This window comes from Hemiscyllium ocellatum, chromosome 11 (assembly GCF_020745735.1).
Source record: "Hemiscyllium ocellatum isolate sHemOce1 chromosome 11, sHemOce1.pat.X.cur, whole genome shotgun sequence".
Lineage (NCBI taxonomy): Eukaryota > Metazoa > Chordata > Chondrichthyes > Orectolobiformes > Hemiscylliidae > Hemiscyllium > Hemiscyllium ocellatum.
The window spans coordinates 20,163,073-20,187,783 of NC_083411.1; the positions used below are offsets into that span (position 1 = coordinate 20,163,073).

General features: G+C 38.9%; 1 protein-coding gene across 1 annotated transcript in view; it reads right to left on the minus strand.

Annotated features, from left to right (window-relative positions):
• The window catches only part of LOC132820378 (phosphatidylinositol 3,4,5-trisphosphate 5-phosphatase 2-like), a 145,194-nt gene that overhangs the window by 27,820 nt on the left and 92,663 nt on the right, over positions 1-24,711 (minus strand). The window contains exons 11-22 of the mRNA XM_060832448.1: positions 24,205-24,311; positions 21,307-21,409; positions 18,893-19,089; positions 17,217-17,334; positions 16,359-16,455; positions 14,952-15,090; positions 13,240-13,339; positions 11,504-11,592; positions 7,970-8,051; positions 4,099-4,188; positions 2,650-2,763; positions 363-451 (exon numbers count right to left, since the gene is read on the minus strand). Coding sequence (XP_060688431.1) covers positions 363-451; positions 2,650-2,763; positions 4,099-4,188; positions 7,970-8,051; positions 11,504-11,592; positions 13,240-13,339; positions 14,952-15,090; positions 16,359-16,455; positions 17,217-17,334; positions 18,893-19,089; positions 21,307-21,409; positions 24,205-24,311 — 1,325 coding nt within the window. The remainder of the gene's footprint in view (positions 1-362; positions 452-2,649; positions 2,764-4,098; positions 4,189-7,969; positions 8,052-11,503; positions 11,593-13,239; positions 13,340-14,951; positions 15,091-16,358; positions 16,456-17,216; positions 17,335-18,892; positions 19,090-21,306; positions 21,410-24,204; positions 24,312-24,711) is intronic.

Below are 24,711 nucleotides of genomic sequence, written 5' to 3' on the forward strand. Positions count from 1 at the left end.
GGCAATTTAGCATGGCCAATTCACCTGACCCGCACATCTTTGGACTGTGGGAGGAAACCGGAGCACCCGGAGGAAACCCACGCAGACACGGGGAGAACGTGCAAACTCCACACAGTCAGTCGCCTGAGTCGGGAATTGAACCCGGGTCTCGGGCGCTGTGAGGCAGCAATGCTAACCACTGTGCCACCGTGCCGTTTTGTTTGCTCTAGATATTGATCAAATAACCAAATAGCATTTCTCACTGTTCAGATCGAAACATAAAGACCTGGTTGAGTTTACAGTAAATGACTGTTGTATTATGTATAAAATAAATATTATATATTTTAGTTATCATCTTTCATCAGGCTAAAACAGTGACCTACCATTGGCAACTGGTGTGCAGACCACTGAACTCTCAGGAATCCATGTTTAATACAAATCTGCAAAGCATTATCCAAACTTTTCTTAAATTCTGTCAAAAAAAAGTGAATTTTGGAAAAGTGAGCATTATTGTTTTCAAAATGTGTACTTTTCTGTTCGCCTGTGAATATCTTTGTTGTAATTTCAAACAGAGATTTTCATCTACACTGAGTGCAAATTTTTCCTATTGTCCTTGCATTGCCATGTCTACATTGAAAAGGTAGAGTCAGGTTTGACAATACCTTGCGCATTATCTTTGTCCAGCTAGAAATTTGATTCCTGCACAAGATATCACTGAGGCACAAAAACAAATAAGCCACAATAATGGTATTAAAATTGTTAGTTACTGTTTACAGAACAAATTGCGCTCTTCATTTGACTGTAAGGATTCTGCACCAATTGTTCGATTGGTGTTAAGTCCAGAAGTCAACGATTGCAGACAGTCAGAAACCTTGTTCACATTTATTGATCATATTGAATGGTGGAGCAGGACTGAGTCAAATGGCCCAGTCTTGCTCCTATCTTCTGTATTTCTTTTAACTGCAGTTGAGATTGGAAGCTGCTGGGATCTCCACTTACCAATCTTCCACCTGATAAACCCGTTACGGTCATTTACAGAAACAGGAGATCAGTAAACAATGGCAAAGATTTACAGCAGATTTGTTCACCCAGTATAGGAGTAATAACAACTGATATGACACAGGCACAGAACAGCTAGAAAAGCTGTCTTTGTTCCTTTGAATGGAATTGAATACCCTCCCCCAGAATGAGTGTGGTGGGTGGAGGAAGGGGAGTGCAGTGGATGAGATAGGAGTTTTCCAACTAGCAACTCTGCTGTGAGTGGGTACACCTTTCCTGAAAGTCATGGGGCTTTTGTCAGCACCCTGGGCTGTGGGTGAGACGCCTGTCACCTCTCATAAATATCACAAAGTTAGGGAGTGAAATTAAATGGGAGATGTGATAATTTACAGAAAAAAATAACTGGTTTGATTTAAAGTTATTATAAAGAAGGAAATTAATTTTAAACAAGGAACAAAATGAGAGTGTCAATCAATAAGTTGGGTCTCAATTAAACTCTGATCAGCCTGAATAACCAATCTCCTTACTGCAATGTGTTTAAAATTTCCCATTAAAATCCTGCAAGTTTTATTATCTTAAGTGCTGCTATTAAATGTGTTATTACTCCAAATAAATACTATTATAATAAACTTGTGCCATGTATTATTGTGAATCCTATTTAGTGGAAGAGTAAATTATGAGTAAGAACATTTGTCCTTGAATGATTATCTTCATTCTCCCTTCCTGTATTGATGGAATTTTGTTCCTTTTGATGTTTTTGTTCCATATTTTCTGGCTGTTCTTCAAACAATCTGGCGCAGAAATGCATTGAGGGGTGAAATTTGTTCGGGATGTGAAATGTGTGACAGTAATTCAGCTGCCCATTATTCAAAGGTCAACTGAAGTCAATACAAAGAAACAGGGTAGAGAGGGTGGCCAGACCACCAATGCCCATTCTGGATTGTGCATGAATTATAATCATATGAATTTACACAACCAGGCTATGTTGGTATATATGCTGCATACCCACAGACAATAAGTCTGATTTGACATGCTGCATTGTTTTCCCATCACTATCACGTTTTTCTTTAACTATATATAAATATTTAAATATTGACTCAAGCTGCTTCAATCATTAACTCCACGAGTCAAAAGCAAAACCTTCAGTATACAAAACTGAGAGAAAGTGAGGATTGCAGATGCTGGAGGTCAGAGTCAAAAAGTATGGCACAACAGGTCAAGCAGCATCAAAGGAGCAGGAATGTCGACATTTTGGGCATAAGCCGTTCATCAGAAAACCACCCACTGCCCCTCCAAGTTACTATTGCTCATGCATGATCTTGGACCCTTTGGGCAAAGTGTTTTACAACCAGTGCTGACCTGAAATTTACATGTGCTTCCCACTCACAGTGTTTCAGTCAGTAATGCAAAGTAATCAGTCACTGATATATGCATGGATGTGAAATTTTCCTTTTTTTATTCAAAGACATTGTGGCCAATTGTAATGAACCTATCGCTACGTGTATTATAAACAAATTGTTTAACATTACCAAAGTAAGGAATTCAAAACGGTCTTGTCCTGTGGATGTCAATGCTACAGTGGCGTTTTTATATCTAACCAATATTGGGGACATTTAATTGGGAGGTATCACCCTATAATTGGTTGCAATGTGAGTATTGAATATCCCAAACCTTCCAGACAGCTTGAGTGAAATTCAATGAAAAATTTTGTTTTGCATGTTGTCTTCACAATGGCTTCAATGAGTTCAAACTCAATGCAGGCCTGCCCAGAGCTGTTACCAGGACCTGCAAACAACATAAGTATAATTAATTGTAAACGAGAAAAAGTCAGCGGCAACAATAACCTGCATTTTATAGTGTCTCTAAACCAAACTCACCAATATATGAGTGCATATCATACCTTATGCAGACTAGCCTTTGAGTAGTGTGTTTGCATGCATGTGCGTCAGTGTATATGTGTGCCTGTGTGTGTGTGCATGTATATGTATGTGTGTGTGTGCGTGCGTACTCACTAAGTTGATATATGTCATTGCTGGAAAATGAAACAATGTCAGTGTTATATACTCCTAGCCCAAGCTATGGTCAATTATAAAATAAAAAGAAAACACAAACTTTCAGGAAGCACCTAAATTTACTTAGCTCCACAATTATAGCCATGTTTTTTAAATGGATGTCTCTCTACCACCCTCTCACAATAATACTCATTACTTTGTTTCTGTAGGAACAAGCCTAGAAGTTGCTTTTACATTTATGCACAGCATTTTTCAAAAGCTCCAATTGGTAATTTGAATGACTCACTGACTTCACTCATAGTTTCCTAATTTTAATTTGTACTTCCCTAAAATCATTCTCTCCTTTGTAAATTCCTTTATAATTTTGCAAGCAAATAATTATGAAACCTCAAAGTGTCATAGCTTCAATCAAACACAAATTTAATTTCCCTTAACATCTTATTATTTTATTACTCAATACCCACAACCACATTTGTTGCTCACGTCTATACAGTTTAAGCATGACAATATCTTTGCCTGATTTCAGGAGAATGGCACACAGTATCCAGTAATAGAACCTTGTCTGACTTGCACTCAATGGCTGCTTTTTACTAGCTATTTGGATTGGGTTGGGTTGGGAGATTGTAGCTTGGGCAGTGGAAGTTCGAGCAGACATATAAAAAGGGCTGGGAAAGAGAAGGTAAAGGGCAGCTCTCCTGTGAAATTTCGAGATCTCTCTGCTCCATCTCAACAATGGACCAAGTGGAGAATGTATTGTTTATTGCAGCCTTGTTGTATTCCCATAATGCTCATCTCCCTAATGTGCCAATGACAATCTTTAAGCAATAACTAGCAATTTTCGTTGCCTCTGGACTTATGTGTACGCTGCTGCCCGTGCTGCTTAACCTGACCTCAGACAAGGAGACTTTAATTCATTCACCTTGATCTAGGTTCACAGCCAAATGCAGAAGATGAAAGATCAGTGGACAATTTGCAGTAACAACCCACTCTAATCAATTCACACTGTTCAATATCACTTGCAGAATGATTCAGGAATCACTCCCCCCCACGCGCTCTCCCCACCCTCGAACTGATGAACATGTTTTTTGCAGTACGTTGCTCTTTTTACCTTTTTTAGACACAAACTGGGAAGTTACCCCAATTTCAAATGTGGAAAAGACAGGTGAATGGTCGCTGGTCATAATGTCATCAGTGCAACCTGCAGAAAAATGAAATAGCATGAAAATGTGAAAATGAATTATCATACTCTTGCTTCTTCTGAGACAGGTGATCTGGCACAATTCTGTCATTATTGTACCACAGTAAGTAGTGATGAGTGGCACACACCTTTAAAAAAGAGGAAAATAATACCTTGAACTTTCAACTGCTTTCTAAAAATCGTGGTTAGGACCAGATTCTTGAATTCTTACCCCCATTCTCACATCTTGCAACTTTCACTTGTATGGGATAAAGGTATCTGTAACACACACACACACACACACACACACACACACACACACACACACACACACGCACACACACACACACACGCACACACGCACACACACCCCTTGTCAGCTCCTTATATTTCCCAAGGTTAATACAATTGAACACGTGCTGAATGGTTGGTTGAGTCCCAAAAGTCCAGAACCACTTACCTCACATTTTACCTGGTGGCTAAAGAGGGAATTCAAGTGTTATTTGTTTTTGATGCAATTAGTGAATTGATTGATTTATTGTTTCACAACAGGTTGACTACTTGAAAGGGTTTACATTTTTTGAATGAGTTTTATGAATTCGAGGATTCTGGATTAGTAGTGCTGGAGAGCACAGCAGTTCAGGCAGCATCCAAGGAGCAGCAAAATCGACGTTTCGGGCAAAAGCCCTTCATCAGGAATAAAGGCAGTGAGCCTGAAGCATGGAGAGATAGAGAGGAGAGGAAAACTTCTTCAAGGCAGGCATCCTTATGAATTTGAGTTTGTTGTCAGTCAGTTTGCTTCAGGGAGAGCTGAATTAATAGTTGAAATTTTAGTCTATCTTCCAATGTCATGGCTTATAAGGTTTACCCATCGTAGATATTGGATGATTGGCAGTGAAGCACACTTAAGATGAGGAGGCACAAAGGATTCATGGGAAATATGAGGGGTCATGTCAGGTAGAAGTGAGTAGGGGAGGGTTTAAGGACCTGAAACTCATGTTGAAAACCAGACCAACATCCCAGTAAATGTATGAACACATTCCAGCCTGCTGCTTGGCCATTACCCATGACATTGCTACCTCTGGACATTGTGGACTGGATCTATCCCATTCCACCACCTCCATCACAAAAAGAAGGCAGGCAAGGGGAATTTTCTCGGACGTAGTTCAGCAGGTATCCCATTCAAGCTCCTTCTACTCCACAAAAATCTGAACTAATTGTGTTCATTAAAACATTGCTAAGATGGTTCCGCAAAATCCTTTCGTCAAGTAAAACCAATTTCCTTTTGATGTCCATCCGATGTGATGATCTAAAATGGTGCTAGTTTCAAACTATGAACAAAAGGTGGGACAGAAAGTGGGAAAAGCCCTGTAACATGGGTGAAAGTTGTGGTAGAAACAGAGTTACTATCATTCCATCCAGTACAAAGTTCTGTTTTCTATTCCACTGAAAGGAATTAAACAAATCTTCCACCCTTCCTATGACATTCAAAGGGAGTGCACAAGGAGGTCACAGGCTAGGGTCTAAACAAACCTCTCATCAGGTGAGATGTGGTTGGTGTTCCACTGAGGAACTTGAGAATGCTTCAGAGAGTTTCAAGACAAAGATAATTAGCCCAGTAAACCAATTACCTTTATATAGAAAAGCTTTAATTCCTTTAGGATCTCTATTGTAGAATTTAATTTAGTCATAGTAATAATGTCCATCTTATGAATGTAATTTGTATCTGATTGCTAACAGTGTAACAAACTACAATGCCTCTTCTCATTAAGACACACTTGATGACAGCAAATTATCCCAAATGCAGTCTGGTAATAGTTGACATTCCCAAAACACACAACAATAATCTCCTTATATACTACTGTTTGCTATTTCTGCAAATAATCGTGATTTCCCTGAAGAGTTTGGGTGATGGACATGTCCTCCACTTGTAGTTATTAAAATTGCATTCACGACCTAACATTGATCCCTGCCAACACCGCTAGTTACTGATTTCTATTTTGAAAAGTACCTATCCACCGTTACTCTCACTTCTCTGACCAAGCAAATTTTGTATTGATCTGGATGGCTCATCCTAGTTCCATGAGACTCTACCTTTGGTATCAGCTTGCTATGAGATACCTTATTAAATGCCTGACTGAAGTCCATGTAGACAACATCCACTGATCTTCCCTCATCAGTTATTCTTGTCACCTTCTTAAAAAACTCAATCAAGTTGGTGAGACATGACTTTCCCTGTACAAAACTATGCTTCCTTTCACTAACAATTTCATTTCCTTCCAAATGTAAATAAGTCCTGTCTTGTAGTATCTTCTCCAATAGGTTCCCCATCACTGATGTCAGGCCCTCCTACCTACAATTATCTGGATTATACCTATTTCCCTTCTTCAACAAAGGAACAACATTGGCCATTCTCCAGTCCTGTGGAACCTTGACTGTGGCCAAAGAGGATGCAAAGATATTTGTTGAGGCCCCAGCTATTTCCTTCCTTGCCTCCCACAGTATCTTTAGGAAGAAAGATTGAGGGAGCTTGGGCTTTTCTCATTGGAGTGAAAAAGGGTGAGAGGTGACTTGATAAAGGTGTACAAGATTATGAGAGGCATAGATATTGTGGATACCAGAGACTTTTTCCCAGGGTGAAAATGGCTATCATGAGGGAGCATGATTTTAAGGTGGTTGAAGGAAGGGTTAGGGGAGATCCAGAAGTGGGTTATTTACACAGAGAGTGGTGGGTGCATGGAATGCACTGCCAGCAATAGTAGTAGAGCCAGAGACATTTGGGATATTTGAGCAACTCTTGGATAGGCACATGGAAGATAGTGCAATGAAGGATATGTAGAGCACTTTGATCTTAGAGTAGGATAATATGTTGGCACAACATTGAGGGCTGAAGGGACTGTACTGTGCTGTACTGTTCTATGTTCTATTTCCAAAATGCTCCCCCACTAAAACTTTGATCACCCGGTCAGGCTCGTTTCCCAATGTCAGGTCCAGTATGGCTGCCTCCTTCTTTGAACTATTTACTATTGTTCCAAAAAACTTTTTCACCTAACAAATTGTTCTCCATCCAAACCCCTGGTGCTAAGGGAGTCCCAGTTAATATGGGGTAAGTTAAAATCATCCACCACAACAACACTGTCAGTTTCACATCTTTCCAGAATCTGATGACATATCTCTTCCTCTATCACCCACTGGCAGCTGGGAAGTCTGAATTCCAATCCCAACATTGTGATTGTACCCGTCCTATTTTTCAGCTCTGCCCATAATGCCTCACTGCAAGATGCCACTGAGGTGACCTCCCTCAACACAGCTGTGATACCAGTAATGTGACTTTTGCTTCCTCCTCTGTCTCGTCTAAAACATCGATTAAGTTTGCTTATTTTAAATATTAGATGTGATAAAAATTTGTAAAATATTTTCTCAGTATCAGCTGGAGAAAGTGAGGTCTGCAGATGCTGGAGATCAGAGCTGAAAATGTGTTGCTGGAAAAGCACAGCAGGTCAGGCAGCATCCAAGGAACAGGAAGAAGGGCTTATGCCCAAAACGTCGAATTTCCTGTTCCTTGGATGCTACCTGACCTGCTGCGCTTTTCCAGCAACACATTTTCAGCTCTGTATCAGCTGGCCTGAGAATGAATAACAAAATTATTCAAGTTTGGAAAGTTGATGCAAAATATTTCCAAAAACTTCATAAGTGACATGTCTTTGTTCACCAGCACAGTAATGGCCAGGATACCATGGAAATATCCTTGCCCTAAGCTGCAAAGTATCCATTTATTTCAATGATAAATGATTATACTCACCATATGAGGTACATTGATTATATGTCTCTGGGTAAGATTTCCACAGGACTCTATCACACCAAGAAGGAACATTTATTCGTATCTATAATTAAAAACAATGAACAAAGATATGAATAATAAGCTTGAATGTGGCTTCAAATGATGTCAAACTTTTGAGTCTGAAGTTGCTTCCTTCCTCCTTCTCACTATTTTTAAATGATGGAGGTATATTTGCAATTTTCTAACTAAAAACACATTTCAAAGATCTAGAAAGCTTTGAAAAATTACGATTAATGCATCTGTACTTCCCTCACCTAATTTTTCTCATGTTCTGGATTGGAAACCACAAGGTCTTAAGAGATTTTCTGCCTTAAGTCCCATTACTGTTTTCCTTATTCATATTAGATCTAGATAGTCCTTCCCTTTGACTTATTTTTAGGTTTCTTCTATTTCTCCTTGTTTAATACTCATGTAAGCAAGTCTCCAACTTCCATATAGTTCATTATGGTCAGGCAGACTTCAACCTTAAATTAGCTCTTTGTACCTTCCCTGAATCTCTTTCTCTTAATATATTTACAAACACCTTTGCTGCTAACTTCAATGTCCTTTACCCTTATGTTCAGAAACTGTTTCTTCTATTCATAGATCTCACAACTTGCTGGATGCATTAGTTTTGCTTTTGTTAAGACTGTTAATAAATGCTCTTCCTGACCTCGCTTACTAATTCTGGTTGCTAGATTACACAAGTGGAATCTTTGCCTTTCAGGAATATATTTTGCTTTTGTACTATTGGTTTTTATTTTACCCATTAACAATCTACTATGGATAATTCATTCCTTATGTTAGAAAAGATTGTCTTGCTTAAACTTTAATCTGTAGTCTGAGACTTGTTACAATTTCAGCTCATGTTATTACTGGAAAACTCTGAACACAGACTGAAATCTGGCTTCATGGATTTTTTTTTGTTTTTAACAAGGTGGTCTTTTACTGAAATATAAACACACAATGTTTCAGATCTGATGTTAACAATAAAATAGAATTGGATTATGCAGACTGGAGGTCTGTGATCAGTGGAGTGCCACAAGAATCAGTGCTGGGTCCATTACTTTTCTTCATTTATATTTATTCGGATGTGAGCATAAGAGATATAGTTAGTAAGTTTGCAGATGACACCACATTTGGAGGTGTAGCAGACAGCGACCAAGGTTACCTCTGATTACAATGGGATCTTGATCAGATGGGCCAATGGGCTGAGAAGTGGCAGATGGAGTTGAATTTAGATAAATGAGAGGTGCTGCATTTTGGGAAAGCAAATCTTAGTAGGACTTATACACTTAATGGTAAGGTCCTGGGAGTGTTGCTGATCAAAGAGATATTGGAGTGCAAGTTCATAGCTCCTTGAAAGTGGTGTCGCAGATAGATAGGATAGTGAAGGTGGCGTTTGGTATGCATTCCTTTATTGGTCAGAGTGTTGAGTATAGGAGTTAGGTGGTCATGTTGCGGCTGTAACATGGGCATTGGTTTGGCCAATTTTGGAATATTGTATGCAATTCTGGTCTCCTTCCTATTGGAAGAATGTTGTGAAACTTGGAAGGGTTCAGAAAAGATTGATAAGGATGTTGCCAGAGTTGGAGGATTTGAGCTGTAGGGAGAGGTTGAACAGGCTGGGGCTGTTTTCCCTGGAGCGTCGGAGGCTGAGGGGTGATCTTATAGGGACATGAATAGGATAAATAGACAAAGTCTTTTCCCTGGGGTTGGGGGAGTCCAGAACTAGAGGGCATAGGTTTAGAGTGAGAGCAGAAAGATATAAAAAGGACCTTTGGGGCAACTTTTTCACGCAGAAGATGGTTTGTGTATGGAATGAGCTGCCAGAGGAAGTAGTGGAGGCTAGTATGATTGCAACATTTAAAAGTCATATGGATGAGTATATGAATAGGAAGGGTTTGAAAGATATGGGCCAGGTGCTGGCAGGTGGGACTAGAATGGGTTGGGATATCTGATCGGCATGGATGAGTTGGATCAAAGGATCTGTTTCTGTGCTGTACATCTCTGTGACTTTATGACTCTAAGAGAAATTGATAAAAGAATACAATATACCAAATTATTTTCATATAGCACAAGTTTGAAGATTTTGAAAGACATGATAATATATAATCGCATTCATTTCAACACAGCCTTTACAGGACTCAAATACCAGAGAGAATTCCCTTATGACATCTATAGGGTTTAACTGAATAGATGCTTCAATTTCTGTTTTTGAAAATCTGCTAGCCTCTTTTTTGAGTATTCACACAACTGAGATTAAACTTTCTCAGCTTCAAGTAACTCCTTCAGTATTTTACCCAAACATTTCTAAGGTCTAGAAATTGTAAACAAAACTCCTAACTAAGGTAGCCTATTGCTTAACAGTTCTAATCAATTCCCTTTCTTCAGGAGTAACTGTTTGACATAAGAAGGAAACAAAGTGTTGGTGCTTCCTTTAAGTAAAAAAAATCTACAATTCCGGATCCTCCTAACTAAAGTCTAATTTCTAACTAAAGTCCAATGAATACACCGATCACTTGGTTCACTTATGGGAATTTTCCCAATGTCAACAAGTTTGCAAAAGCCTTCAAAAACTATCGTATTTTATTTTTTAAAGTCATAGCTTCATAAAATCTTACAAGTTAATAATATAACACCTTCAGGTTACAGACCAAAACCTACATACCACTAGTTGAAATTCAAACTCAAAAATAAGTATGTATATATATTACACAAATGCTCTAGCCTCCCTTGTCACACTCAAACATACCAAGACCACTGCTTACCAAGAACAACTATTTCCAAGATATTCCTATCATGTCCATGTCTATTCTCTTGTAAAACAACACTCAAGAACAACACTTTTTAATGCAAATTAAAATCACACAGGGGTTAAAGATGATCTGATCCCTTAGTTCTCTCCATCGTTAAGATGCGGTAGGTGATGGACAAGGAATTAGGTTAAAATTGTTCAACAAAACTATCCCTATCACATTTTAGACATTAATTGCCCTCATCATGTACTTCTCCCATTCAATGTTAAAGTTTAAATTACCTATTGAACTACACTGCATTCTTATTCACTCATGGAATCATCCTCACCATCTCTTCCCCACTGCATAATTGCTATTAGGTGATCTGTAGACAATTCCTACCAGAGTCTTGCATCCCTAGCTGTTCCTTAACTCTAATGGTGTTTCCAGTGCCTGATCACCCTTATCAAAATCTTTTCTTTCTACAGCTTTCATTAAGTATTTTATCAATATAGCTATTACTTACATCCTTTCTCAATTTCTCTTTCCTTTCTAAAGATTTGATATGTGGCCCTTTATCATGCTCAGTTTGTAGCTAGGTCTCTGCAGTCCCATCGTATTGTGGAAGGGCAGTCTGTTTGTCAACCTCAATTATTTTATTTCTTATGCTTTTGGGAGTCCTAGCAATCTTCATGATACCTCTAAGACCTTTCCATCATTTTCTCACACTTTCTCACAAAGGAGAAAATGAGAAAATAATCAGCTTGATGATCCTTACCCCAGTGGTTTTATGTTTTTGCCATGAGTAGATGTCTCTGGTATTTCGCTCGTATCGATAAGTAGGAGGAAACGTGATTTCTTCCTCATCTGAGAGATATGGAAAAGAAAATTTGAGAACACCGTGTCACAAGTTTAGAGCCTTTTGTAAGAATGATAGGGATAGTGTTTCGGCTTCGACCTGATCCCTGCACACCACCATAATGCCAAGGGAAAATTGAATGGCCTTCAATATCTGCTATTCCTTCTGCAGTGAATGACAGACAAGGGAGTCAAGGGTGACAGGACAGACAAGTAAATGGAGGTGAAACCACAACCTGATCAACCATCATCTTACTGAATGCTGGAGTAGGCACAATGGTGGTGATGAATGGAATGTTATTGCATGGGCAATCCAAGATCCCAGGTTATGGGTTGGAATATCACCATGGCAGATGGTGAAATTTGAATATGAATACAATATCTGGAATATAAGGATAGCTGCAAGACAGCCACATAACCAGAGTCAACTTCAATCTAGGGCAGTACAGTTGCTCAGTGGTCCACACTGCTACCTCACAGCACCAGGGACCCAGGTTCGATTCCAGCCTCGGATGACTGTCTGTGTGGAGTTTGCAAATTCTCCCCGTGTCTACTTGAGTTTCCTTCAGATGCTCCAGTTTCCTCTCACATTCCAAAGATGTGCAGGTTAGGAGGATTGACAGTGCTAAATTGCAAATAGTGTTCAGGGATGTGTAGGCTAGGTGCAATAATCAGAGGTAAATGTACAGTAATAGGGGAATGGGTCTGGATGAGATACTCTTTGGAGGGTCAGTGTGGACTTGTTAGGCCAAAGGGCCTGTTTTCACACTGTAGGGATTCTATTCTAATTGTGGCAAGAACACCCATCTGGTTTGTTAATGACCTTTAAGGAAGGAAGTTGACCACAAGAACAGAGAAGCTGGAGAAACTCAGCATATCTTGCAACATCTGTAGCGAGAGAGAAAGAGAGTGAACATTTTGAGTCCACCGTGACTTTTCCCCAGAACAGCCTTGAAACACTAATTTTGTTTTGCTCTCCACAGATGTGATCTGCCTTGATGAGTTTTTCCAGCATTTTCTGTCTTTGTTTCAGATTTCCACCATATTTTGCATTTTTCACAATGAAATCTGCCTTCCTTTCCTGGTCGACCCTACATGTGACTCCAGACCCATAGCAATGTGGTTGACTTTTAACTACCCTCTGGCAAACCAGGGATGAACAGCAAATGCTGACCAAATCAGCGATGCTCATATCCCATGAAAAAAATCAAAAAGGAATCAAATATTTTATCCAGCTTTTGGAACCCAACTGAATTTCATACTACCACAATCTTCAGGCTTAACAGTTTTATTGTAATTTTCCAATTTTAGTGGCATTAGCACTTCAAAAATATTTTTCCCTGGGAAAAAAATATAATTTTGTGATGTGGTGCTGTTTGACATGATGAATTAATCCATTAAATACCACTCTTTGTCAACAAAATATCTGACTATGCTGCCACCAAATGTCAATAGGACATATGTGGACCTAACATCTGGAGGTTGTTGAAGGGTTGGTGTTGAGTTCTACTGAACATTTCCTGTAACTTTGGTGGAAACTCTCCAGAAAACCCGAAGAATTAGTATAAATGCAATTTATGCCATAGTGGTAGTTTATGTATTTTACAATGACATGGAAAAAATTAATACATTTGGAATCATCGGAAATTTACTTACAGAATTTCAGAAACACCTTTCTTTTGTCTTGCTCCAGGTTCAGTTGGTCTACACTCAATAATGGCTCAAATTCCTTTTTGCTGATGTGACTTAAAATATCCTGAATGATAAAGTATTTGAATTATTTGAAGCTTTTCAGCATTGCATTATCAGCCATTGAGTCTCTCCAAATGATCAACTTATGCTTTAATTTCTTGACCCTCCCATCGTAATTATTTCATCCACTTTCAAATCTCATCCACTGGCTAATTTTCACAGACAGCAGTAGACAAATGGTGCTGTGGAGACAGGGCTGAAAATGGGAAAGATGGTAATTTCCAGTAACCAATTGGTATGCTACAATGCATATTTCTACCACTTGATTGTTTTGGCACAATCTAGTTTACAATTTAAGGGTGACCATATAGGCCAATTAAAGTCCCTATTAAGGCCCCTCTCCAATGTCAATTAAATTGGAATTCCATCAGTTTGCCATCTTGGGCGCTAAAATATAGACGTAAGCAGTTTCACCAGGAGTTTTCATCAATCTATTTTCTGAAAGGAGATCATGGATGAATATGCTATACACTATCAAAATGAAAGGAATTCCCCATTCTTTCCACTATAGGCTTCACACCAGCTGCCAATTAGCGTGACTTCTACTGATGCCAGCAAGAAGGCCCAACCCTTTAGACCCACAGGAAAATGGTAATTTTAATAATATAGTTGGAAGTTATAGCAGTTCTGAGAATTTTACAGAAATGCTGAAATGATAGCTTTAGTAATACCAATGGAAATGATGAACCTGTGGAGCCCAAAGGATTATCTCCATTTATTTTCAAGGCACCCTGTAGTCTTTACTGGATATAACAAAGACACAGCACAGTCAAGTGCTCATTGTTCGCCAGACAGTTTTTACTTAGGTTCCATTGCTCCTTCAGGCACAGGTGTTCAGGGTGACAGTCCTAGGCCTGAATAAATCAAGTCATATGCCCATTAAATAAATAAGATAATTTTACATGATAAGTAATCAGGTCATTTCAAATGCCAGCCCTGGCTGAATAGGGAAAGAAACCTTGGGTATTCATATCTCATAACTGGAAGATTGAATGGAAAAATGTAATTGACTGAGTGACCAGATTGAGACATCCATAAGTCTCCTAAAGATAAAGTCTGTAAACAGGCAGTTATGAGAACAGAAGAGTATGGTGTGTGTGTGTGTGTGTGTGTGTGTGTGTGTGGAGGGGGGGGGGGGCGGGGGGATGTGAGGTAGGAAGCTATTTAGGGCTGCTAGCTTTTGCTTAATGTAATTTTCTGCCTAAGATAGAGAGAATGCCATTGAATCTATCTAAATGCTGGACTGGTAAATCTTCACTATCATTGATTGTATGTCCACTATATCCATTCTGTTTATATGACGTATTGGAACTAATGCTCTTCATTAGACTGCATGAAACCTTTCAACTAAATAATTTGTGACTCCCCAACTTGAATTAGATACACATGTGAGTTTGGATTGACTAATTAATTAGGTAGGCAATAACTCTGAAAATTGGCACAAGTGTAAAGAAAATAGATTTCTGGAAGAAGAGAGCCAAGGGATAAGCTGAGAATTCAGGTAGGTCAAATTACAAGAAAACAAAAAATAGAGAATTGGCTTTTACACTTAGTCCTAAAAAGTCTTATTTTCCTGAAATACGGATTCCAATGAAGCAGCAAAAAATGATCTGTACCTGGATATCCATATCCAGACGATAATTAAGATCTCCGAACCAGAAGATATGGGTGAAGCGCAGAGCAATATCAAATGAGCTGAGCTGCTTATCCCCCAGTGATAACAAACGGAGTATGTCCAAGTAATTCTGGTTTCGCCTAAAACAAAAGATGATGGAAGATTACAGCCAAGGCATCTCCGTCTCAGAAACATAAGCTAAGAAATTCAACTTGTGCCAAAGACATGAAAATGCCCCATGAAATCTTTGGTTTAAATTATTGTCACTCTGAGAGATGCAAAGTATCTCCAGTTTGGTGGCAACTACTTGCAGTCCTTCCCTTTCCCTCACTCAAATTTCCTGGAGGCTTCAGGTAAGAACCAGATGATATATCCAGTTTTCCCTGACTTGATGCTGTTAGAATGATGAGGCCTGATGCTGAAATTGCCTTGCGTGCCACACTGGTATACCGAGCTATTTCTGTTCTTACTTTACAACCAATTTTGAAAATAAGGTAAATTTCCTGGATCAGAAGTGCCCAATCGAATGCAATTCTGGTGCCAAGTTTGGAAGATTTAAGTCGATTTTACAGCTTTCTCCATGCTGAAGCACTCTGTTGCATTGGTAATAAAGCTAACTGAATGCTATTGCTTTATGAGAAAGTGGCCCAGAGTGGTACTGCCACCTGCATCACCCATTCATTCTTCCCCTGCACTGAGTGTTTGGCCTCGGTGTGATGACAGAAACAACAGACATCAGGTACTTCAACACAGTAAGAAAAATTTAGACAATGGTTCCTGTCTAGCTTGTTTATGTGAGTCTTTTATTGATCCGGGGAAAAAAAGATCAGACATCTTTTTCATGTTTTCATCTTGCAAGTCTGTCCATATTGAAAACCTACATTCTGGTTCCATAGCAAAGACTATTTATCACTTAAAACACAGCGCAGTTGAATGAGCTGCAAAATTTAAGATAAATTTCACTGTGAACAGGATTATGTATAGAAAAAGTTAAATTTATGTTATGCAACACTCAGATGTCTGAGATGTGTATTGGAGAATGCTGTTTATATGGATACTGCATCTCATTTCGAGAAATAAGAACCAACCCTTCTGACACCAGTAGACACCGTTTATATTCAGACACGCTGTCCTTTAAGAATATGGGCATTCACAGACTTAGTCAGCACGGCGACATTTCATTCAGCTGAAAAACAGGAGGCAATTTACACTTTAACCGGATCTACCACACACCAGGAGCACATGTGAGGAAATATTGCACCACAGCCTGTGATTTCTTTTCCATCCATTAACTAATAAACAGGAAATTAATGGTATGCAGTTACCTTTGAAAGTCCCACCTTATGTTTCAAGATTGCAGAACATGGTCTGACTTTGTTTACTTGTTTAAGTAAATGAATGCATGTACCTGAGGACTTTTTCACTACCAGATGTCAAATGGCAGTTGACAAAACCCAGGGATGTTCCATTAAATAAGAATGAAACCCCAACTGCACCTTTATTACCTGCAGAGAAAAGTAAAACAAGACAAAAAAAAAGTAGGTTTTGGCTAAGTAGTCACAGAAAATGAAACTGTGTTGGAAATGCAGAACAGGCTTTTTTTTTAACATCATTTCCACTTTCCTTTCCCGAGAGAAAAAAATTGGCGTTCTGTGTTACAGACCATCAGTTCAATACCAAATATCGAAAGAACAAGCTGCTTGTGTGGATCACAGCTTTTTCCAGAATACAGGTATTTCAACAAGACCCAAAGCTTAATTTTGGGCTGGATCAAGGTCTCTCTTTTTACTCATGATTTTGATCAGATAAATATCTAACCCAATGAGTTTTATCTAATGTTTTTGAAAACAGGCAGCAAATATGGACATTAGACAAGAGATTAATTTCAGGTTTATGAATTGAAATTAAATTTTAACATTTTGAACTCATGACCAAGAGCATCAGCCTGGGCTTCGGATTCCCAGTTTAGTGACATTACCAATAAGCTCCACCAGGGCTTTCCACTCATTTTCCATCAAAGTTAAAATGGGGATTGAAAAGAACAGCTGTGGAAATTGCAGGAATGACTATCCAACTTTACATAGTTATTTTGATATAATAAAAAAGCACTCTGATAAATTGTGATTAGTGAAGTGTGTATCATCATTTCAGTCTTTTCACTTTATTCCCATTTCACTCCAGCTCACTTCTAATTTTACTTCCAGAAAAGAATACTTTCCCATCAACCCGTTCATCTCAGGGCATTTTCTACAATACAATGACTTACCGAACGTATTTGCTATGCCTGTTTTAACACTGGACATGTTGATGTGACTGATTCGGTTCTCATGGTCTGGTTTGATCAACACTGCAATTTTAATACTCCATAATGAATGTGTGGCAATCTATAATACAGATACATTATTGAGTGGCACAGCAACGTAACAGAGAGAATAGCAACTGGGTAATCCAGTACACATTTCAGTAAATTCCAGCCTCTTTCCATTGACTCAGATCAACTTCAGATCAGTTATGTGACAGTAAGTCAACAATATTCCACCTACTCAAATATCATAAATACAATTATTGCTGGAATGATACAACTAAATTACAAACTATCATCCACAAATATGATTCTAATTGGTGGAAATTACCAAAAATACTTCATGTTTATGAGGCTGATACTCAGAATGGCAGGATAACTTGATTCCGCTTGGTCTGTGTTCACTAGTGTGTAGAAAAATGAGAAGGAAAAAAGATTGAAACATATAAAATTTTAATAGATCTTGGGCAGAGAAGATGTTTCCCCTGGTTGGAGAGTCTAGAATCGGGGGTCACAGTCTCAGAATACAACATAGGCCATTTGTGACTGAGATGAGGGAACATTTCTTCACTCAGAGAGTGGTCAACCTGTGGAATGTGCTACCTATTGAGGCCAGATCACTGAGCATATTCAAGGAAGAGATAGATTTTTAAAATATATATTAAAGGCATCAAGAGATATGGAGAGAAAGCAAGATTATGGTATTGAGATAAAGGATCAACCATGATCAGATTGAATGACAGACCATGTTTGAAGGGGTAAATGGCCTCTTCCTTTTCCTAGTTTCTATACTGATGCATGCCTTTTGCTGCTACTAGGTGGATATACCAATGTAACTATGATTGTACCAGTCACTAACGAAGCTCTGAAAGGATAAAATTTCACAAATTTACAGAGCAGTCACCTCTTGTGAAATATTAACAAAATAAAAAATAAATTGGCATGATGTGTGACGATTTTGAATTTAAAATGGTATTTTTGTTGAATTTTGATCGCATCAAGGTGATGGGAATGTCAGAAGTCAGAAGCAGAGGACATTATCCATTTCTGGATTGGCCTCACCTTTGTAGGATTTAGAATTATGGATCAGCCCATGAGCAGTGCCTGCCAATATCACCCTGCCAAGCGGGCCAATACAGCACGTTTGTTTCCGATATCCTATTAAATGAGGATTATCAATTTGATGTCAACTACTAATCTGCTTGTTTAGAATGAGTTCTTGTCAATTAAGCACTTGTTCAGATTTCTTGGCACTTCACATCCTATCTCTCTGCATTTAATACAAATTCTCTTTTGTATCTGTAAATAGAAACCTCAAGGAAGCCCACTAATTTAATTCAGTTTGATAATTGTGCTGGCCTTCATTTATGGCAGGTGGGACTAATTGGGTTGGGATATCTGGTTGGCATGGATAGGTTGGACTGAAGGGTCTGTTTCCATGCTGTACATCTCTCTGACTCTGTGACTCTATGATCTGCTTATATTTCACTACCACCAACTGTTTTCCAATTTGACTGCCAAATTAAAATACAAACAGGTGATAGTATACAATGTGTTATTACTCACAGATTCCTATTATATAAACTGACACATTTTTGTTCTGCTATGAAAGTTATCGTCCCTGAAATTTCGGTCCTTACCACTTTGAAGTCCAATTCTGTTACATCTTTTATTCCGGCTCTCAGGAAATCCACCCATTCCTTGTCACCTAGCGAGTTCTCCTGGGTGCCAATCACATAGATATCATGGGGTATAGTGGCTGTTGTTTCATCTCTTGTACGTCCAAGGCCCTTTGACATTAGCCAAGAAGCAATGCTTTTTGGAGGATTAGCAGCACCTGTTAAGTATTTCAAAAGATCTTCCATTAATGTCTTGGTCATTTGATTTTTCAGATTAATTTTCCACACTCAAGTGATATTTTTAAAAGGATGGAGATAATTGAAGAGGAGTTTTGCAATTGGTGACAAAAGCTCTGATTTACTATCTTAGTTCAATTTCTGCATGAAAAAGGCAGAAATTGGGCTGAGATGGTATATCAAAGTTTTTTTTGTCGCCAACTGCAAAACTCCTCTTCAATTTTCTCCATCCTTTTAAAAATATCACTTGAGTGCAATTTTCCATTCTCACTGATAGTGTTGACCTGAAACCTACCCAAATTTGTAGCTAAATCTAAGTTGCACAAATGCTGACATTTGAGTTCCAGTAGCATGTCGCCCTGATGTTGAGAATGGTAAAACGTCTTAACCGTTTATAGGTGACTCAAACCAGTATCAGAAAATTGTTGCAGTATTGTTGGACTTGCCTAGTTGAGTCAGCTCCAACAACACTCAAGAAACTTGACATCACTGAAGACAAAGCAACATACTTGATTGGTATCTTATCCAGAACCATCAATGCTCAATAGAAATGGTGTGTACCCTTCTACTAAATGCATTGCAAAACTTACCATGGCATTTTAGACAGCACCTTGTAAATCCATGATTACTGCCAACTGAAAGGACAAGGACAGTAGGTACATGGAAACGTCACCACCTGAATGTTCCCCTCCAAATCAGTCACCATCTTGACTTAGAAATATATTTCTGTGCCTTCATTATCTCTGAACTCACTCCCTAACAGCATTGTACGTATATCTGCGCCAAATGGATTCCAGCAATGCCACATCCCATGAATGAATATAAATAAAAGGTTTCTCATTTTAAAAAAAAAAGTTTACGCCTATGGAATTATTAAAGTATTTTCTATTTCTAAAAGAAACAAACTTGCTGCCTGATTAGATCCTGCTCCCTCCGATACACCCATGCAAAACATTGACAATCTGTATTGTGACAAGATGGAGTGAAGAGGATCAAGTGGTCTCTCTCATTGTCTGGGGATAAAAATGGAATTTCACAAGGATGGAAATAGCTGGCTTTTTTGGACAAGAGGCGAACAATGTAAATGACTACTTTGGAACACATCTTTGAGAACACATTAAAAATGTGACAGATTTTCCCTACAGATTTAACAGCTGATATTGTCAATGCCTAAAAAAACTAATGCATAATAATCACACAGACTTGATGACAGCAGAATAAAAATAGCCAGGTTTTTTTATTCTGGCTAAAGGTGAGGCTAGGGTGAGGCTAAAGCATTCTCGCGCAAGAAAATGCAAAGACTGAGAATCACACCCCACTGTGTGCCAGTGTTAATGTTTCCAAGGAAACATTCATGTGGACAGTAGGAGAATTGATAGCACAGCCCTTGACAGAAGCCAGCTTGTGATAAGAAATATTAATGAACACATATCTTGACAAACAATTTCATAAGTATCTTCTCAGTCAGACAAAGCAATCACAGAAGCAAGAGATTCCACATACCTAAGGAAGAGCCTTGCATAGTGTCTGTGAAAAAATAAAGTAGTGGGCTAGCCTTTTACATAAGGCTTGTAGAATGAAGCCTGATCTTTACAACAGAGAACTCAGCTATTACTTTGAATAGAAGAGAAATGTGCTGTTGCAAGAAGTGTGCTACCAGGAACTTCCAACCTGTATTTTCTTCAGTGATCCAAAAATCAGGCAGGAATACTTTCAACTTCCATTTTGTAAGACAAGAGCCATAGCGACTTTATGAACTTTATAAAAACCTACTTCTTTCACAATCATCTTTACTTGTATGCATGACTCTTATGAATGTAAGAGTGGATGCTGTTGCAAAAGCATTCTACATAATGAAAAATATAGATTTACTGTTTCTTTTGTTAAACTTATGAGTAAATTGGTCTTGTGCATGCATTTGAGGAACACAGCATTCAAGAGGTGAAAAGACTTCTTTCTTTCTGTGGTTAGTATGGAAGTAGAAAATAAACAGAAAACCATCCTGTTGTCTCTACACTGTTCATAATACTGGCAAGGAGTATTTGCCTTCATGTGCAAGCAGCTTGCACATAGATTAGACTGGTCTAGGAACTGATCCAGGAACGCCATCCTTAGGAATGCATGCAGCCCATTGCACATACAGTATAATTCCCTGGTACAGTGTTTTTCTAGGTGTGCACAATCCTTCAATAACTTACCCATGTTCCAGGTTCCAATAAAGATGGATATCATGTCTGGTTCATCCTGCTGAGAGTGTATGTTCTTCATAAGCTGAAGGAGCTGACAGAAAGCTTCACGCTTCTGCAGGGAAAAGATCCAGGAGTGTCACTATTAGAATGATAAAAACTTTTGCATAATCCACAAGAGCAGCAAAAACGATGACCACCTTTATGAAATGCACAAGTCAGCTTCATACTCACCGGAGAAATAATAATGGCCACAACATATCAAGAACATAGGAACTGTACTAAGTTATTCAGCTCATTCAGCCTGCTCCACTATGGTATGATCATGTCTAATCAATCACTTCAATGCCATTTTGCCACCTTATCCCAATAACTCTTTATGCCATTGGTAATCAGAAATCTATCAATCTCTACTTCAGCATACTCAAAGATTGGATTTCCATAGACTGAACACCAAAATTCAGAACTCTGACTAAAATAAAATGGTTTCATCTTGGACCTAAGTATTATCCCCCATAGTTTTAATTTCTGACCCATGGTTTTTGATTTCCAAACCAGGGGAAACATCTTACCTGTATGTTCTTCTAAGAATTTTGCAGGTTTCAATGAGATCTCTTCTCAGTCTTAAAAACTCTTGAGAATACAGGGCCAGTTTACCTAATTTCTCCTCCACACCCTCCATCCTGGGAACAGTCAGAGTCATAAAGTTGCACAGCTCGGAAACGGACACATTGGACCAACTCATTCATGCCAGCCAGAGATCCTAAATTAATCTGGTTCCATTTGCCAGCATTTGGTCCATATTGCTCCAAACCCTTCCTATTCATGTACCCATCAGATGCCTTTTAATTGCTGTAATTATACAAACCTCCACCACTTCCTCTGGCAGCTCATTCCACATACACACCACCCTCTGTGTGAAAAAGTTGCCCTTTGGGTCTCTTTCCCCTCTCACTCTAAACCTATACTATCTAGTTTTGGAGTACCCAACCCAGAGAAAAAACCTTGTGTATTTACCTGATCTGTGCCCCTCATGATTTTACAAACCTCTTTAAGGTCATCCCTCAGCCTCCAACACTCCAGGGAAAACAGCCCTCACCTATTCAACCTCTCCCTATCCCTCAAATCCTCCAACCCTGGCAACATTCTTGTCAGTCTTTTCCGAACCTTTTCAAGTTTCACAACATCTTTCTATAGCAGGGAATTCAGTGCAGCAGTCCAAAAGTGGTCTAACTAATGTCCTGTACAGCTGAAACATGATCTCCCAACTCCTATACTCAATGCACTGACCAATAAAAGCAAAAACACCAAACACCTTCTTCACTGCCCTATCTACCTGTGACTTCACCTTCAACGAACTTTGAACCTGAACCTCATGGTCTCTTTGTTCAGCAACAATTCCAAGGGCCCTACCATTAATTGTCTAATTCCTGCCCTGATTTGCCTTACCAAATGCAATACTTCACATTTATCTAAGTTAAACTTCCTCTGTGAAAATATGCTTCTGAGATACGGAGACCAAAAGTGTACACAACATTCCAAGTGTAGTCCTCACCTATTTTACATATCCTCCCTCACTGAAGTTACACCTGTCAGGGGCAGGTGCAATGCAGCTCTTCAACATGATTTACAATTGATGGTATTCCTATAAACTGTCCCCTTGACCCTTTGGTTGCTGGAAGTCCTGAGAGGCTTCACAAAGCTTGACAATGTGCTGCTCTGCATCCTGTGGATAATACAGGACACAGCTACACTATAGTAAATATAGACATTTATTGGTTGCTGATGAATATTGGTTATGGAAAATGCTGCAATTATCATTCTACAACTTTTAAGATTGTTTTGAATGCCATTGTAAATGAACAATGTGAGCACAAGTTGCCTGAAATGGAAAGAAGTCTCCAACTATTTAGCAATGACTTCTTCTATTTGATAATGAATTTTTAAAATATTCTATTTATGCAAATAACCAGAAAAAAAACCTTAGATTAGATTACTTACAGTGTGGAAACAGGCCCTTCGGCCCAACAAGTCCACACCGACCCGCCGAAGCGCAACCCACCCATATCCCTACATATACCCCTTACCTAACACTACGGGCAATTTAGCATGGCCAATTCACCTAACCCACACATCTTTGTGACTGTGGGAGGAAACCGGAGCACCCGGAGGAAACCCACGCAGACATGGGGAGAACGTGCAAACTCCACACAGACAGTCGCCTGAGTCGGGAATTGAACCCAGGTCCCTGGCGCTGTGAGGCAGCAGTGCTAACCACTGTGCCACCATGCCACCTTACGCTGCTACAGAGCTTTTCACAGGCACCTGATGTCTCAAAATACACTACAGTTAATAACAGATTTTTGATTTGCAGTTGCTATGATAATTTAGGAAACACAACAACTGATATACACACAGCAAATTCCCAGAGACTGTAATGTGATCTGTTTTGGTGATGTTGATTGAGATTTACATCTCAATCAGGGGAATCTTCTGCATAAAAGAACAGAAATTGCTGGAGAAACGCACAGGTCTAGCTGCATCTGTGGAGAGAAAGTAGAGTCAATGTTTCAGGTCCAGTGATCCTTCTTCAGAACTCTCTTCTGCCTTTTCTCCAGAATGCTGCCATACCTTCTGTGTTTCACTAGCAATTTCTGCTTACGTTTCAGATTCCCAGTATCCAAAATATTTTGTTTTTTGTTCAGCTCTTCTGCATAACCATGTTGCCAAATCTCTTACATGCACCCTAGCAGGCAAGTGGATCCTGATTTGAACATTTCTCTGAAAGGTTACACCTCTGACAGGGCAGCATTCCTTGGGTACATGAGCATTTATGTGTTATGATGTAAAGAGTAGAGTGCAAGCAACTGAGCCCCTATTCAACACAAGTCGGTTATGCTCATAACTTACCCTTGCGTTTTCAAAAATGAAATCCCTCTGCTGATTTTTCTGATTTTCTTTGTCAGTCACAATCTGTAGTGTGTTTGGTGTGCTCTGATATTTAACCAATTGCAAAACTGTAAAGCAAAGAGATTTAAGAGGAAAGTCAATGCTCCATATTTATCAGCAGCTTACAGGTCAGACTTAGAAAGGAAATCTGAAGGTGCTTCATCTCTCCAGCCTAGAACATAAATCTCTGACAGGAGATCTTATAGAGGTATATAGTATTAGATCATTACAGGTATAGAGCAACCTAACTCAAAATATTAAAATAAATTCCGAGAGTAAAACAAGAAATTATGGTTTCAAGTTGATATCAAAAATTCTGCTTTCACATAGAGATTAATGTGTGAAACAGATGTCTGGGTAAACTGAAACAATAATTGTAAAAAATGATATGACTCAACATAGGGCTATCAGAATGAATAGGTTAAGGACGGATGAACATAACTTCTTTCTGCGGAACTAGGTAGTTTA